Source organism: Apus apus, chromosome 2 (genome assembly GCF_020740795.1).
Source record: "Apus apus isolate bApuApu2 chromosome 2, bApuApu2.pri.cur, whole genome shotgun sequence".
Classification (NCBI taxonomy): Eukaryota; Metazoa; Chordata; class Aves; order Apodiformes; family Apodidae; genus Apus; species Apus apus.
In genome coordinates, this window is record NC_067283.1 from 133,662,655 (window position 1) to 133,680,793 (window position 18,139).

Consider the following 18,139-nt stretch of genomic DNA (forward strand, 5'->3'; position numbering starts at 1 on the left):
AGAAAGGCATCTGTAATAAAACAATTAGTGGTAAACATGTCTCATAACATAAAATCCTACTTGAAAGTTATGTGTTTGTAACAGGGCACACATGGGCAGTGTAGGGGTGCATGGGCCGAAGGAGATCAGTGAACACATTCAGAGCTGGCAGAGGCTCATCTTTGAGAGCCAGTAACACAATGAGAAATGGAAGGTGGATGATCTTCTGATTAGCAGTTTTCTCTGGGAAAACCTAGTGCTTTGAGGTGTAAATCTGATTTTCAAGTTTTGTGCTGTTTGGGTTATTTTTTTTTTAAATCATGACTCTCATTCCTGGGCAAGGTTAATGAACTTTTAATGGGACAGTCTTATTGGTGAAATAGCTTTCCTGGTGTGTTGAGGGAAAGCAAAGAAATGGTGAACAATGATAGCAAGACATCTGCCAGCTTTGGAGTCAGCAGTGCTGAGGTCTGTTAGTTCCTTTTGCAGGAAGCCTCAGTGGAAATACAGCTTCTCCTTCACACAACTGCCTTTTCTCTTGCATTCAGTGGGAGGCTCTGTAATGTCCCTTGGGCTTTAGATGAATACATTCACGTAGTTAACTTTCCAAAAATACAGTGTATATGAAGAACACATCACTTCAGCTGAACGTGGTTTTATACAAGCACTAATAGAACAGCACAATCTGTCAATAGAAAAAGAAAATCTGTTTTCCTTCTCCTTTTTCCTTTAAGATCTCCACCTCAATCAACAGCTGTAATGCTTGCAAATTTTCAGTGTCTTCTGGCTCAGATATTTGGGATATAACATCACTTTTAAAATATTAGTCTCTGGTTCTGTGCATACTAAATGGGTTACATCTAAAAGACTTCCATCTGGGGAAGAAGAGAGGCAACATACCATTAATAACCCAGCTGCAAACCTCAGATTCTCTGTCCCATACATACAACCAAAAAGGCAGAGAACAGAAATATGAGTGCATCTGTAAGTAATAAAACATTTCCTTCCATATGTCACTTACCTCTCTTCCATCTGAGTTTCAAACAGCCACGACAGCCATGGCAGACATTACTTCTGTGCTGCTCCTCGCACCAGTTTTCTTGGCTTCATCCTCATGGTATAAAAGTCTTTAATGTCTTACTCCTAAATCGTCCCCACGTAATGGGAGGACTGAATGTAACAGCAACACTGGAAAAGGGAATGGTTAGTGCACCACCCTTTTCTAACTCTCCTATTGTCTGAATTTTGTTTTCACTTTTTTGCCATTGTAATTTCAATGAATGATTTGTGCCTTTCTTGGGATGAGGAGTCAGAAAAACCTTTTTAGCTTTGTTTCCTCTCTCACTTAGTGTCAGAATGAGGTTTTTTTAATAATTTGTCCTGGATGATCTAAAATTATTAAATAAAAAATAATTTAAAATGTAAGCTTTAGTTAAATAAAGACTTTTGAGATTTCAAATTCAACATATAACTGGTATGGGGATATCGTTTATCTCGTACTTAATGGGTGCTAATCTACACTACATCCATGAGATTTAGATTTATGCCAATCTAGTCAATAACCAGAAAGAAGTCAGTGATCATTGGCATGTAGCATGTGAAGTATTTAGGTCACAGGATTTTGCAGCATTATATTCTTGGAATAAAAATGTAAGTGGGATAACAATGATGGACGAGAATGCAATCTCTGTCAAGAGGTAATGAGCAGGTTTTGTGGCTTCAGGGCCAGATCAAAGGACTGGTAACAGAGACATCCTTGCCTGGTGTTCTGCTGTTTTAATAGATCTGAAAATAAGGCTGTTACATAAAAGTGACATGAGTGCCATTATTTCAATTGTTAGCCATAGGAAACAGACCCTTAAATATTTGGCCTTCATAAGGACTACAAATAGATTTATGGAGTTAGAATTTGCAAACTTTTCTATATTTCCTTCTAAGCATGTTGAAGTGCTAGTACAGACCTTTCTCTGTCCAAGCCTACTGACAATAGACTTGTTTGTCCAACTTTTGTGAACACCCTGGAAGTAGTCCACAGGCCCCCATGGATTTCCAGCTGACAAGCAAGAACCATTTCTAGAGCAAATATTAAATCTTAATTTATTTTTACATAGTATAAAATGGCAAAGCGTGGGTTTGGTGCTTAATACTCACTTAAGCACCATGAAGTGTTCTTTTATTTTCGTTAACTATCTCTCATTTTGCTAAGCTTAATTTCCATGGAATTATTTTTAACCTCTGCCTCTTTTGTTAAGTGTTGGCTTTTCTCTTTATTCTTAACCTGAAGGCAGCTGTCGTTCCAAGTGGCAGATACGTGCTTCTGAGCAACTGGGATAAGAGATGCAAGCAAGATGCAAGGGTGTGGAGTGGATGCCCCTACCCCAAGTCTTACTAGCCAGCTTGCAAAGAGATTCAGTTTGGGGACAGTGCAGTGCATTTACCTATGCAAATGTCTGGGGAGTTTTAGGCTAGAGGATGCTTCTTTGCACCTTTGGTTTGAGAGGGTGCTCTCTAGATGAGAATCATTTTCACTGGAAATAGGCTGAAGCAAGGAGCTAAAAGCTGCAGAGCATCTTACTCAGGTGGAGCTTGATGTTTAAGATGAATGCATTTGGGGTTCACTATACCATATATTTCTCCCTACGGTAGCTGTTGTACTGGATCTATAAGACTCTTTACCCATTCTGTTGGAGTTGTGCCATCCACAATGCTAGAAGTTAAATAATGTTTCACATTGTATCCTTTGCATCCCCAGAATAAAATACAATGGATGCTCAAATTGCTGCTGAAAACTACCCAGGCTTTTCTTCCATTTGTTTTCCTCTGTTTTCAGCTGGTTTAAATCTTGAGAACATCTCAGCATAGTTAGAAATGAAAGCTTTGGCAGCTAAAAAGCCATAATTCATTGAAAGAAAGGGAGTGAATATGATGATGGGGAGCCTGGCTGACCAGGCGCTTACAGCTTGGGCTGGGTTGGATTAGCTGCTCAGCTGTCTTACAAAAACTGAATCTTTAGAACTGTCAGGGATTATTTCTGTCTTCTCTGACTCCTGTGAGACTGAAAATAGCAAAAAAATAGGTTCATTTCTTTTGGAGGGGAAGGTTGGTTTGGGTTTTTGTTTGTTTATTGAATTCTACTAAGTTTGCTTCTTATACAGACAGAAGTGGGAAATGGCCTGGGGAACAAATTGATTTGTAATTTCATATTTTTATTCAACACTAAAAATTCTGGGCACAGATGTATGATGCTTCTGTTCTCATGGAAACTAATTTTCATTCACTAACATTTGCCAACTGAGGCTGCTTTTCAGCTGTTATCAAATGCTATTGGCAGTTTCCATTGTTAGGAAATTTCACAAGGTAGGTCTTCAGGTTTTTTTCCCAGCTTGGTGTTCGTTGATATTTACTACCTCTGATAACTTTTGAATGCCTTTTCTATACTCATTGGCAGCCACCTGCATTTCCTTTTAAATATGTTTTGTTTTTTTCCTGTTTGATATGGAGGAGTGGGTTGTTGTGTACCACAATTACAGCTGAAAGTAAAATGGGGCAAAGTGGCTCTGTCCATTGTGGCAGCCTGATCAACAGCAGGATATTTGTCCCATGACAGGGAGCTGTTTTCCTATACGGAAACAGTCTCAGCTGCTTCTTAATTACAATACCACCCCTATACACCTACTGAGGTACTTCAGGCCTTCCTTTGGAGACATCTTTTAAAGGAATTAAGTCATTTGATGGTGACCAGACATTGTCTTGAATTTCTGCTTTGGACTGCAGCCAGTTCCAGGCAGACTGTGTGAACTAGCAGCAGCAGCAGATGAGAGTAGGCCTTTTGTAAACCTGTTTTAAAAAGAGAGCTTTTTTCCCTGCGCATATCCCACAGGTAAAAGCTGCCATAGCAAGAGCAGACTTTGACCCAGTATCACATTGTTTTTCTTTTCCTCTGTAGAAGAAAAACAGCATAATACTGTTTTAGGTCAGAGCTGTTCAGAGAAGTGCTAAGTACCCCCAGTGCAAAGGTCTTTTTACTCTGAAATACTCCAATAATCAGGATGGCCTTTCTGCTTTCCATGAAGAACAATTTTTATTGTAGATCAAACTGAAGAACAGGTTTTTTTGCTGTGAAGTAGCTTAGAACTGGAATCTGTTGCCAAAAATCTTTTTTAAAAAAGCCACAAATGTCTTCAACAATACTTTTAGACCTCTGGGGGAAAAAGAAGTACCTTGGAAAGGCAGATGTGGGTCTGGGCATACAGGAGCTACCCCTTTCACAGTTTGGTACCCCTTTAGGAAAGCTGCAGTGAATGTTACATAGAATAAAAAGGGCAATCAATGTCATACAGTAAAAAGTAAGGTGGAAACCCTCATGACTCAGAGCAGCAGGTTTGGGTGCTTTTATGTGAAACAAACCAAATGTGTTTCGGTATAGCATTTTGGTGTTTGGCTTTTTGACTTAAAAATCCCTTTGCAACTGTCATACTTTTTTCAACAAGTTGTGGCATATGGGCATTCACAGAAATGCTGGTAAAAGCAATGGTAGTAATAGTAGCAGGTACTTTTTAAGTCAGTGAAGATACATGGCTCCCATTAGATTGTTTATGCTCTGTTGAGAAAGCACAAGCTGCTGTGGAGGAAGATAATTTTTAGTCTTTCAGAGCCTGAGTTCTTAATCTAAAAGGATAACTGAGACCTTGTTTTATTATCAGCTCATTTTAGCAGACTCTCTTTTTAGTGGAGAAATAATTGCAGACATAAAAATGTGGTAAAAGTAACAGGAAGCCAAGCTACAGCCTGTTGAAGCTACAGCTAAATTTTCAGAGATATTAATTCATTTAGGAAATGGAGCATTTTGCCTGACCAGAATTTTGGAAATGTGATGTCTGATCTGGCTGGAAATGTCATAATCCTTAATTAACAGCACTGTCTTGGAAACATTTCTATTCTGTAGTCCCAGCTGCTCATTCTAACTTGTAAAGAGTTTTGTGAGGCTTGGCTAGCTATACCTCTGTAACGTTTTTTGATATGTGCTCTTGTTGCTTCCTATTTGAGATCAAATGACAGACTTCACGAGACAGCTTGTTGATTTGTATGTTTTAGATCTTGACCTAGGGTTTGAATCCTGGGATTTGCTTCTTTCTTGTCTCAGAAGCTCTGCAGAGTCTATTGCAAATCCTATTTATTCACTCATGCATTGAATGAGATGATGTGTGATTTGAAGGGATCGTTTTTGTGATTTTAAGGGTCATTTGGATGATGGTTGGGCTCGGTGATCCCAAGGGTCTCTTCCAACCTGAATAGTTCTATGATTCTATGATTCTATGAAGGGTGCTTGCTTCGTAAAGAGTGGGTTGTTTCTTAGTTTGCATTGTGCAGCCTTGGATATTTTTTCTTGCATATTTTTTCAAACATCTGAGACAATGTGTTGCATAAACTGAAAGTATAAAATGTTAAGTGTGCCATCATCAACTTTGAAAATATGATTGAAGATTAAGAGACTGCTGTGTGGGACAACTTGTTAACGTTTTTAACCATTCCCTCTTATCTGTTTTCCAGAGAGCAGATTTGACTTCTGATAAAGATTTATACCTTGACAACAGCTCTGTTGAGGAAGCATCAGGAGTCTATCCAATTGATGATGATGATTATTCTTCTGGGTCAGGTTCAGGTGAGACAACATGTCATGATTTACTTTTAAAAAATGTAAGGAATAATGCCGTTATTGGAGGAAAAGCTGTCCAGTTTTCCTTTATAAGCTGGAGATGACACTTTCTGTGGGTACCCTGAGTGTTTGGCTCTCTATTTACAGAGCACCAAGTGTTCCTGAGGGTTGGGTTTTAAGTATTAACGGTCCGCTCTTTTCTCCTAGTCTTCAGTTGCATCATTTCACTGCCTCTTTCTGCTGTCCCTCTGGTTTCTGTGTAGATCTCTCTGGAGTTCAGATTAAGGATTAGAGAAGGCTTAGTTTTCCCATAGCAAAATGCTAATTTAGTAGACTATAAGAAAACATACCAGGAGCAAACTTGTTTTCTCTTGTATTCATTCAGGTTCACGTAAACATGGTGTCCGTTCCTTTTTTATTGTTGTTCTTTTAAATTTAGAAGTCTAGGTACTGCCCATAACATGATAGTCTGAGGTAATTACATCCATATAGTGAATAAAGAAATTCTTAAAAATAACATACTGATTTCTCAGACTTAAACACTCATTAGAGGCATGCAGCTAGCCCAGAAATTTTCAAAAAAAGTCAGTGAAACCTCATTAATAATTTCTCTTAAAAAGCTTCTTCGTGGAGTATCTTCTAGACTTGCTGGGAGGCTCCAGCCATTAAAAATTAAGTGCAGGATTTTTTGGTAGTTCTGGAAGATTAATTTCCTTATTGTTGTGAGCATTTGCTGAGTTGTTGTGGGAATCCCATTTATTTTCCAAGTGTGTTACTTGTCTGTTACTGCACTTTTTGTAATCTGTCTTTTCATGTTTATATTTACTTGTGAATTTTTAAAGCCCTTCATGTAGCACCTTGTCTTTGTTACCGTGTAAGCCACAGCTGAGCTTTTTCGGATAGATTTTTGGTTTTTCTTTCTTTTGGAGGTTCAAAGGTATGTTAAAATGAAGTCTACAGAGCTCTGATTATGCTGCTAGGCAAATTCAAGCTCATCCATTGTGACCACCTGGGTAATTCTCTGCATTTTAGGAGTCCTCCATAGGGGCAATTTGATGTTCCAATGTGATCAGAGGTTTAATCGTACCTCCTTGCTGTAGACTTATTTGAGAGGAAATTTAACATTTAATTTGAAAAATAAATAAATAAATAAACAAGGCAGTGATTTAATCCAGTTCCCAGGACTGTCTAAGGAAAATTACGATCTCTGAGAAAATTGCCCTTTTCAGTCAGCATCTTACTCTGTCATGTCTTCAGATGCTGATGACTTTGTAAGCTTCAGGAAAGGAGCTGAGTTGACAATAGATAGCAATATGAGGAATGATCTGTCTTGTTTTTTTGTTTCCATCCCTCTGTGGAGTTTGGCTGTTTCTAATCTGGATGATTCAAAATGCAGCCCTGCTTCTGAAGTGTGAAAGAACTGGCTTCTGATTTTATTAACCTATCTCAGTGGTAAAAGTGGAGCAGGAAGGACAGGAGGATAGAAACTACCTCTAGACTGCACCAACAGTAGCACCTTGGCTTTCTTTTCTCTCTTTTCCTGGGCTCAGCCTTGAACCATGGGTGGAAGATGCAGTATACAGCAAGCACTACTGCTTCCTCTGGCAATCTCAGTTTCTTTACTACAAGAAAGCAGGAAAAATCTCATAGTAGATAGCACTAGCAGGATGCCCTTCCAGAGACCTCATGCAACAGTATCAAAATCCAGTATTTTTTATCAAAGGAAGAACTCTTACATTCAAATAATCTTAGAAGCAATCTGTGAGCCCAGTTTTATTAGGTTAAGAAAAAATCTCAAGAGGGAAGCAAATTAGCATCACCTTCACCCTACTCATCCTATACTTACTGCTGTCACCACATTGTGGAGTAGATAATGTCCTGAGGATGTATCCAATACCGGTTTTCCTCACGTTCAGTGTATCTTTCTTTACTTGATACTCCGTAATGTAGTGTTCCTAGCAGGAAGAGCCTTCCCACTCAAGAGTGGTTTTCTTGCCATGTAATTCAACTCCAAGTGAAGAGATCCAAGATGACAACATGCTGACTCCTTTCTTCGGTATGAAAATTGTTAGCTGCCACCAGGCCCATGGAGATAAACAGGAATTGTCAGCATCACCATTAATGCCCTTGCAGGTCTGCAAGCAGCATTAATATGGACAAATGTCACTGTAAGCATGACACATTTCAAACTAGAAACTGGCTGAAGGCTTTTTCTAAGGAGAAAAAAGGTGATGTGTTCTGCTTTTTTTCTGGCCTGCTGTTGTGTGTTTGCCCAAGTGTTCAGTCCAAATCCATTGTCCAATGGCTTCCGAAGGAGTCATGCCTGCTTCCTAATTGTCCTGTATCAGTAGCAGAAAGTCTGCAGTGAATTCATCAGTCCTTTGTTTTCTTCTTGCAGCCTCCATCTCTGAGGAGATGCTTCATTCTGTCATCAGTCTTTTTAGTGTAGATGTTTGTATATTGCATAATAATAAACGAGTAAAATTAAAATAAGTTTTTCTGCCTACATAAACTTGAAATGCTTTTATCACTACGGTTACTTTTTCCTCTGGCATAAAAGATCTTAACTGAGCCCTGGTCCTGCAGCTAGCTGGAAGTAGCTGCTAGACATCATGACTACTCTTTATGCTAAGGAAAGCCTTCATGTCTATTAGATTTATACACACATTCTTTGGAAAACTGTCTGTTTCTTGTGTCTTCGCTGAAGTTACACCTGATAGAAAATTCTATGCAATATATACCAGAATCTGATGCAGATTTTCTTTCTCCTTCTTCTCGTCCCCCAGCCTAATATTTCTCAGTCAATAACAGCTTGAGTTCAGAAGATTAGCTCAGGATGAACTATGTCTAGACTGACACTGTGACTGGGAATTGTTCTTGGAGGAACATTATGGTGGTGGCACTTGAGCTTCTCTAAGAAACACAAGAGCAGATCTGCTTTGGCTCTTGACCTACTGGGAGGCTGAAGTTATACTCCAAGGCTGAAAGGTAGTTTTGGAGTCACAGAATCACCAAGGCTGGGAAAGACCTTTAAGATCATCAAGTCCAGCCTATGACCAACACCACCACATCAGCTAGACTATGGCACTAAGTGCCACATCCAGCCTTTCCTTGAACACATCCAGAGATGGTGCCTCCACCACTTCCCTGGGAAGTCCATTCCAATGTCTAATCACCCTCTCTCCATGAGGAAGTACTTCCTAATATCCAACCTAAACCTCCCTTGGAGCAGCTTGAGGCCATGCCCTCTTGTCTTGTTGCTAGTTGCCTGGAAAAAGAGCCCGACCCCCACCTGACTACAGCCTCCTTTCAGGTAGTTGAAGAGAATGATAAGGTCCTCCCTGAGTCTCCTCTTCTCCAGGCTGAACAACCCCAGCTCCCTCAGCCTATCCCTATAAGACTTTCCCTCTAGTCCTTTCACCAGCTTTGTTTCTCTCCTTTGGACCTGCTCCAGCACCTCAATAGTCCAGTGGTGGCAGTGTGGTGTGGGGCTGGGTGAGGGGTGGTGGCTGGGTCAGGGACCATGGCTAGGTGTGGGAGGCACAGGTGCTCTGCCAGGTGCTGGATGGGAGCTGTCATGGAGGCCATGGCAGGTGCTTGATGCTCTTGGCCCCAGTGGCAGTGTGTCTCAGAGGCACGCCAGGTGTGGTGACACAGCCTCTCCTGATGTTCCTCCCCTCCCATGGTGCAAGCAACACAGCAAGTATTTCTTTTTCTACTTCCTAAGATCCCACTCATGTGCCCTTCATACTGGCTTGGAGTAAGAGATTCCTGTGTCCACCTGCTACACCAACCCCAAGCATGCTTCATGACATTGAATGCCTGGCTCTCCAGGTCCTTTAACATAAAACCCACTGTGATACTGTTTGAAAGTGTGTTGTTGTTGTGCTGGGCAGAATCTTCAGTATACTTCAAAATAGTTAGGCCTCTTCCTTTTGTTTTCTTCTAGTTTTGTTGTTTTCTTTTCCCCTTCGCAGGTGAGAATTACCAGAGACATAACATCCTTGCACTGTGTCCCCATTTAGTTCAGCTGCAGTTCCCAGTGTCATCCCTGGTTGCCTAATGCTGTGTTGCTCAAGGGTTGTGTTGGGGGATTTTCATGTGAATGGGGATGAGATAAGACAGCTAAAAATATGTCATTCTGCCATGTGCCACACTGATGATAGAGATGGAAAGTGTGAAAGAGATGGTGGGTATGTGTGTACCCACCTCATGACAAGTTTGCTTGTGGTGGTGGTACTCCCAGAGTGCAGTGTGCAACAACAAGAAAACATTACGCCAAAAGACAGAGTGAAGTAATTGGATTTGTTTGATAGGAAGAGTTAATCACTGCCTGCTTTGCAAGCAAGAGTGTAAACTACTGTGGGCTTTTTGTAGTATACAGTGTTTTAAGCTGGCACAGTCTTTATTGCCTGACAAGTTTCCTCAAGCACCAGGAGTGTGAAAGAGCATTTGCATTCCCATCATCCACAGGGCAGCTAATAAGACTCATCACTGAGGGCTATATTAGTTATTACCAATACTACAGTACAATTTAGAGCTATTTTGATCACTTTGAAGGCAGCAGCTGAGGTTGCAGTGGCTAAAAGATGGTTGTGTGGTGGTCAAGGTCTCTCAACTCTTTACCACAGAGATGGCTATGGGTTCAATGAGTGCAGGGTTTTTGCAGTGCCCTCACTAAGAGGGAGGTATCTATTTGTAGAGAGACTTGAGGCAGATAATACTCAGCATTGTCACCCAAGCTGACCAAATCCAGAAACCCTCTGAAGAGACACTGATATTTTCAAGAGGAGGAAGCAAGCTCTTTCACTTCAACCATTTTGCAGTATTCCTCTCAGCAACCTAGGTGGAAGTTATGCCCATGACACTCTGTAGATTTTTCTTTCCAGTCCTATTTGGATTCAGGGAGGGGAGTAGTTTTTTTGCTTTGTTTTGTGGGTTTTTTTGCCTTTTAGGGAGAATGGTACTATGTTAAATGCTATTGCTATGCTCTGGAGAGCATTAGAGAGGATTTTTGAACCCTTGGTCCTATTTACAGGTAATTTTGAGGATACTACTATCAGTTTAGTGAGGGAAATGCCATCCCCTTGTTTAGATGTACTCTATGCCAAGAAGAGACCTGTCTAGATAAAGCTAATTAGAAACTAGGAACCATGGGGATGTGTCTGAGCCAGTACCTGAGTCAGGCCTAAACAACAGGTGCCCTGATGTTTTGGGGATTGTCAGGATTCTTCTGAGGCTCTACAGAAGAAGAGTTGGGTACCTTTGGTGCAAATCTAGTGACTAGTCCAAAAGTTTGTTTAGTCACCTATTTGTTAAGAGACTGGAGATCTGTATCCTCCATAGCTAGAGAGATTCAGGGCCTGTGGTGCTCGCCATTTTCTCTGGCAGACACAACTGTTGCCTGAAGCAGAGATGGGATTTAAGGACTTGGAGAAGCAGTTGTGATTAAATGGGACTTAATAATTCCATAAAAAGAAGGAAATAAAGTTCTGTACTCTCAACGTGTGATATATCAGATCTCTAATCTGATTATTTCCCCAATTTTAATTTCCCTGACTCTGAAGGTCTTGAGTAATTTGGAGGAACTTTGGAAGGTAAAGCTGGCTGAGCTATCCATTAGGCCTTATTTCTCAAAGAAAACTCTTGAGGCAAAGCCAGACATTTTTTCCTGTTGGATGCCTTCCCTCACCTCTGTTTTGAAGCAGGATTTTGCTTTTTTGATCTTTGAGTAGCATTTCAGGAAAATACCTGCTTCTCGTTGTGAGGTCTTTATTCTGGAGGCTGCACTGAAATTTTGGTATCTCTGAAGGTTTTTCCAGTACTCTGTGCTGGTAGCTTTAATGTAGTACTTTTTTAAATGGTTCCAAATTTTCTACATGCAGTACAGAAGTTGTAGTTACTGTCTCGTTAATGCCCTTCCTTTCAATGCCACATGTATATAATTCTTGATCACAAGTTCAAAACTTTGTTACTGTGCTCATGTTTTCAGCCTGTTTACTTTCTCTACAAAAATAAGATTAAAAGTCAATTTGGAATGAGTGAGTCATACTGTTCTGTTGTAAGAGGATATATTTTTATTTGTTAGGAATTATTCTTACGGACATTTGCTGGTTTTATTACCCCATAGTTACTTGGGTAACCAGTGTCTGTAATGAACAGAACACATTGAGATTCCTGAGGAGTGATCCAAGAATGAGTTCTTTTCCTCTTTCAAGCCTTGCAATAATTTAGTCTCTTGTCTATTCTTCCTTCCAGTATCACTAAAAGATATTTGTTAGACACGTCCATTATCTTATTCTAAAGGAGCCTTCATACTCCAGGAGGGCTTTGAATGTGGAGGAAATTAAATTTAAGGTTATCTTTAGGGAGTTTTATGTCCTCTTACTCTTTATTTCAAAATAAAAAGACTTCTGAATTATGTAGAGTTTAAAAACATGAATTCCTAGTGACTGAAATATAAAGTAATAGCAGTCTTCCTGTAGATAGAAACTACTTGGTTTTTTTTATGTTGGAGGGTTTAACAGATTGTGTAGAGGAGAGATTTTGTTGTTGAAGTAGTGTGTTACAGTGAAAAACTGTTCGGCTCCTGTGGTTTAAGTCAAGTCAGGATAAAGAAGTTTGTTGGTTGATTTATTTAACATATACAATTACCTGGCAATCATTTGGCTTAATATCAGCAACACAACAGATAACCACAATACCTACACTTTAAAAATGTTAACATGCAACTACAAATTTCCAACCCCCCCTTCTGTAACTGATCCCAACGTGTGCCATACACACAGAGATTTTCTGTGGAGTGAGCAAGTTCCCCTCATCTGGTGCATGGGACCCTCTGCCCACACACCCCACTATGCCCCCAGCCTCATGAGATTCCAGGACCCCACCACTTCCTGCCACCCCCAGGAGGTGACCCTGCACCCTCAGGGTGTAGGTCCCAAAGGTGTCCCAAGGTGGTTGTGGGAGAGCTGGAGGTGGCTGCTGGGGACACCCCTGAGGTAGAGAGTGGCACTGCCAAGGCCTGGCAGAGCCCTTGGTGCCACAGGGGCACGTCAGACAGGGTCACACCAGCCCTCACAGCTGCTGCTTCCACTCCAGGGTTTCTGCCTCAATTACAAGTGTTTATGCTTTTTTCATGCTTCTTTTCAGGCTGCTTCCTTCTGTTTCAAAAATATCGTTGGTAATTTCCTGGTTACTGTTTAATCCAGCTGATGTACCCCCTTCCCCTTTTGTGGATCACTTGGCACGAATATCCCCCTGACAGTTTGGGGCACACTGTTTGCACTCACATCTTTATATTAGCAGGGATCGTCATCTAGACCATTCTTCTAGAGTGGGCTGTGCGAGCACCCCTTCCTTGGTGTCATAACAGGTCAGTGAACTGACCCCTTTTTTGTCTCCAGGTGCTGAAGAGGATGAGGATAGTGCAGCGATAACAACATCCAGAACAATTCCAAAGCTACCGACAACTAGTGATGCATCTAGGGCTGAGACTACCACAGCGAAAATGCAGACCAAGGTGCCTGCGCAAACACAGGTGCGTGGCTGGAGAGCAACACCATTCAGAACGGTTCCACTGTACCCCAGTGGCTTGTTGTTAACTTTGTTTGATTTCTCCAGATCAGAATGCCGCAAAAAACTTCACTTAATGCTGCTGCAGCCTGTCAAATGAATACAGAGCTTCTCAGTTTCATTCCTACTAGAAAGGCTGCCTAGGGATATCTGGATTTCACATGAAAGAAAAGAGAGATTCAAAAAAAGAGTATGTCATTATACACAAGACAGTTTCTTATGATAGCTTTGAGTCCGAGCTGTACCTTTTCTACATCTCTCAAAAGATTGCCAGTTTCCATTTACTATTTCAATATTTCCTTCTACCACCGTAGAATGCCTCAGAGGCATTCTGAATACAACATACCTGTGTTCATTTCAGAATGGTTAATTTCATGCAGAGGCCATTCTTCTGATCAACAGAGGCAATATTTAGCAGCTGTTTGCTGAATATACTTTTCGGGGGTTAAACTTGTGGATAGTGTTTTTCATTCCAATATTGTGATGACAAATAGATCCAGTTACAATGTCTAGCACAGTTTTCTGCAGTCAAAAAGCTTCCTGTGTGTTGTGTTTGTGGGTATTGTGGAGGATGTGCGTGGAGCCACAGCTTGGTGGCTGCCCATGGCGGGCAGTGACTGTGCTGACTTGTGTTGCACCCTGTCTGTAAACAGTGCTATTTTCCTTTTTGTGCCACAGTCACCAGAAGAAATTGATAAAGAGGAAAGGCCCCAGACAGATGCCAAGAAAAAGAGCGATGAACCAGGGGAAGACACGGACGTGTTCACTGAGAAGCATTCAGAAAACCTTTTCCAGAGAACAGAAGTTCTGGCAGGTGAGGTGTCGTTTGCCAAGGTCCATCTTGCCAGAAATACCACAGAAAAGAGAGGGGGATCCATCTAAAATAATGCAAACTCAGCATTTATCTTTTCTTGATAGATTCTTAAATACATTCATGGGGGTGGCTGGTGGTTAATCTGATGAGAATGAGATTGGAATCTTCTAGAGTTATTTAATAGTGAAGTCTTGCCAATTGATTTGATGCCCACAAGTTGAATACTGCCTGCTGAATATTGGGAGCTTCCACAGCTTGGAAAGGGAGTTGCAGTTTGGATTAATGGTTGCAGTGCAGAAATGTATTTCTCAGCCCCACTCCTGAGAGCACGTCACTGTCTTGTCCACCTGGTGTGGATGGACAATACCTGGGAGGAGATCATGGCAGGGGTGGGTGGATAGAAAGGGATGGATGAACGCTCTCCTTAGGATACAGAGGGTCATTTTCCATCCATAACCCAGGGAGGCACAGGTTGGCCACCAAAGTATTCCTGATGCTTTCCTGCATGTGAGGTTTTTTTGGCAAAAGAAGAGTGTTTACCAGTATACTTTACTTGTTGTGTCCTTGGAGGTGGTGTTAGGAGCCATGAAGGACACACAGTTTTGGACCACATCTCCTCTGAGCAGCAAAATGTGAAATTGCTTTAATATCCACATCAGTGAAAGCATGCAGGTTTGCTCTTAAAGTCTAGTTGGAGTTGATGCTTTCTACACAGTTGCAAGGGCACGACACATGTTCCTGCAGCTCCGTGAAATGCTCCCTCCTCTTACTCATCAATAGGAAATCCATTCCAGTCTCAAGTCAGAGTGAAAACTGATGCAGAAAGGGAAACCCCATTGCTTAGCTAGTATGACAGACAAAGTAGTTCTTTTGAGGCTGAAAATGCTAACTCTTGAAAAATGACTTGGAAAGAAACTTAAATGTTCTTACTATAAACGAAGAAAATTTCATGCTGTGGCAGTATGGGTGTCTTACTGAGGTTTTGAAAAATTTGTAGTAACTTTTTTAGAACTGTGTGTTGTTGGATCACTCACTCCTTTTAAATGTTTGCCTTTCATAAACACAAACGGGCTTTCTGAGAATATATTTCAGGATGCTAATAATCAAGACAGTTGCATAATGGCAGTCCTTTTCTGTAATTTGAACGTAATTGCAAGCTCGAAAAAGAAATAGGGTGCTCCACTTGTTTTTCTGGCATATTGTGAATCTCTGTTTCTTTGATTACAGCTGTTATTGCTGGCGGAGTTATCGGTTTTCTTTTCGCAATCTTCCTTATCCTGCTGCTGGTCTATCGCATGAGAAAGAAGGATGAAGGCAGTTACGACCTTGGTGAACGTAAACCATCCTGTGCTGCCTATCAAAAGGCACCTACCAAGGAGTTTTATGCATAAAATTCCTACTTAGTGTCTCTATTTATGAGATCACTGAACTTTTTTAAATAAAGCTTTTGCATAGAATAATGAAGATTTTTTTTTTTCATTAAAGAGCCATTACGGCACCTTTATGATAAAATCCCATTGTATTTAAAACTTTTCATGTATTCCTTTAAAAATGTAAAATTAAAACTTAACATTTGCAGTGTTCTGTGAATAACAGTGGCAAAGCATTATTTTATAAAACCATTGATGTTCACTGAATCATTTTTAAAACTTTATGCATAAATATAAAATAATGAAAATGATTGTTTTATCCTATGGTTCAATGAAAGTTGTTTAATTTTTGTCGGCATGTCTCAAATTGATCTGACAAGTTAGTTTTTATTTCATTAATTTATCTGTTTCCAAAAAATGCCTTTTTGTAGTTGTCATGGTGCAATTTGTCTTCAGATAATTCAGATAACAGTAACTTTTAGTGTAAATGTAATTTTTCAGCTATGTAAACTTTAAACTCCACTTTGTATAAATTTAAGTGTCAGAATATCAATTTTACACTTTGCAGTGTTTCTCAGCGTACCTGTAGCTTCAGTGAGATTTGTAACAGCAAATTACTGTGTAAAATTGGATTATTACTACAACTGTATAGTCGTATTCTTACTAAACAAATCTGTAAGGAAGATTTGGAGTAAGCTACTGACAAACCTAAGCAAACCCAAAGACTCTTAGCAGTATTTTGAGAAGTTGCTGCAGATTTCTATGGCCACTGTATTTGTTAATTATTTGCAATTTGAAGGTACCAGTAGGGGTTTAAATTTTCGTTCTTTAAAAATGCATTTAAGTTGTAAACGTCTTTTAAAGCCTTTGAAGTGCCTATGATTATATGTAACTCGTCGCAGACTGGTGTTAATGAGTATATAACAGTAAAAGAAAATGTTGGTATTTTATAAGCACAGACAATTCTAATGGTAACTTTTGTAGTCTTACATGGATAGACATAATTGTAATTTGGGAACATAAACACTACTGAATAAATCATGTGGCCTAATACTGAGAATTCCATTGTGATATACTTTTGTATGTTTTTCATTTTATGTCTATTTGCTTATGTTTTAATGTCACAGAGTATATCCAGAAGGTCTTAAAAATCCAGACCAAAAGAAAAAAAAAAACAAAAACAAACCCAATGCTGTTGATCAGGGTGATCCTTGGACCAGATTTATTGCTGAGAAAAGTGGGATTGTTTTAAGTCTTGCATCTGGTATATGAGTCATAAGTCATTCGACCTTTGCATTATATTTAATGGCAGTATTGACACAGACCTGTTCTTCCTACAAATGTTGTTTTCCGTACTGTAGAACTCAAAGGAGACCCCGCTTTCGTTTATTGTGTATATTGGGTTTTGATTTGTTGTTCTGGTTTGTTTTTTTCCCCGGCCTTTTGGAGAATTTTGGTTTATTCTGCTTGGACTCCAGCAGAAGAGTTGGGACAAGTGGAATACCTTCGTAAGAGAAGAAAGAAATGTTCCAAGTAGAAGAGAAAAGGCTCTGTTGCTTAGACCACAAATAGGTGTTGCATTGAGGGGCACGTGGAGAAGACGATAGTCTGCCTCCTTATATAATGCTTTGTAACAGACAAATGGCTTCGTCTTCTGCTCTGTTAACCTCCTCTTTTTTTTTTTTTTCCTTTTTTTTGTTTTCTTTTTTGAGATTTCCAAAATACAGGTGTTCAGGACCTCAAGCTGAACTGCTTCTCAGAAATGGCAATGTATTGTAAATAAGATCTGGTAGCTCTTCAGACAAGAGTTGCATAACTTGTATTTGTTGCTGTCCCAAGTTCAGTGGTCATTTAGGAACAAACGAATGCTATCCTGTGCTAAAATACTTAATATATTGCTTTTTAAATTACTTATACTTACTGGCAAGTTTTTTAAAGCCATACAAGTTCAACAAGTAAAAACAGGGTAAGAATTTAACAGGTGTATCTTATTGTGCAATATTTAGTGAAATTCAATTATTAAAACAACTGCTTGAAATAACTGTGCCAAGAAAAGAAAATTTCTGGCAAATGCTGTGCCACTGCTGTAAAATAAAGCATTTGTTAAAGTGCCAAAATAAAGTCTACCATGCCTAAACTAATACATTATTTGTATAGTCTGACATCCAGTTTTTTGAAGCCCACTTTGCTTCAGGTAGTAGATCTGAATTTTATTGAGGGGTGCAATGAATATCACTGTAAGTAGAGGTGTAAATCCTAAACACCAGATAAATTGTCTCCTTCATAAGCAAATTGGTGTTTAGGAGCTGTTTTCTTTTTATTTATAAATGTTAGACTCTGCCTATATACTTAATGCACAGGACACTTTATCCAATGTAGGCATCTGTTTTAATTATGCAGGCTATAAAATATTACGCTTGTCGGGTTCCTCCTGCATCTGCTTACAAGCAGAAGCAATGGTAAAGGTGCAGCTCTGTTTAACCTCTCACTTTTTTCCCCTACACATCCATGATCCTCTCTGTTACATGCAGAAGAGGTTCAATGCTTCAGCTCCACACACAGACTTAAAGTACCGCAGTCTTCCCACCCTCCCTAACAAAACTTGGAACTTCTTTAACATGAAATAGGCATGATAGTAGCATTTCTCATCTCACAATCTCTTTGCCTTTCTCTGTTCAGGGCCAAACCCTTCTGTTAGGGGGAAATTCTGACAGAGCTATCATCTCGCTTATAAGCACCAGTTCA

General features: G+C 39.9%; 1 protein-coding gene across 1 annotated transcript in view; it reads left to right on the forward strand.

Annotated features, from left to right (window-relative positions):
* The window catches only part of SDC2 (syndecan 2), a 58,238-nt gene extending 41,784 nt beyond the window's left edge, over positions 1–16,454 (forward strand). Inside the window, exons 2-5 of the mRNA XM_051610355.1 lie at positions 5,530–5,641; positions 13,042–13,175; positions 13,889–14,024; positions 15,252–16,454. Of these exons, the coding sequence (XP_051466315.1) occupies positions 5,530–5,641; positions 13,042–13,175; positions 13,889–14,024; positions 15,252–15,415 (546 nt within the window). The 3' untranslated portion in view covers positions 15,416–16,454. The remainder of the gene's footprint in view (positions 1–5,529; positions 5,642–13,041; positions 13,176–13,888; positions 14,025–15,251) is intronic.
* The last annotated feature ends 1,685 nt before the right edge of the window (positions 16,455–18,139 follow it).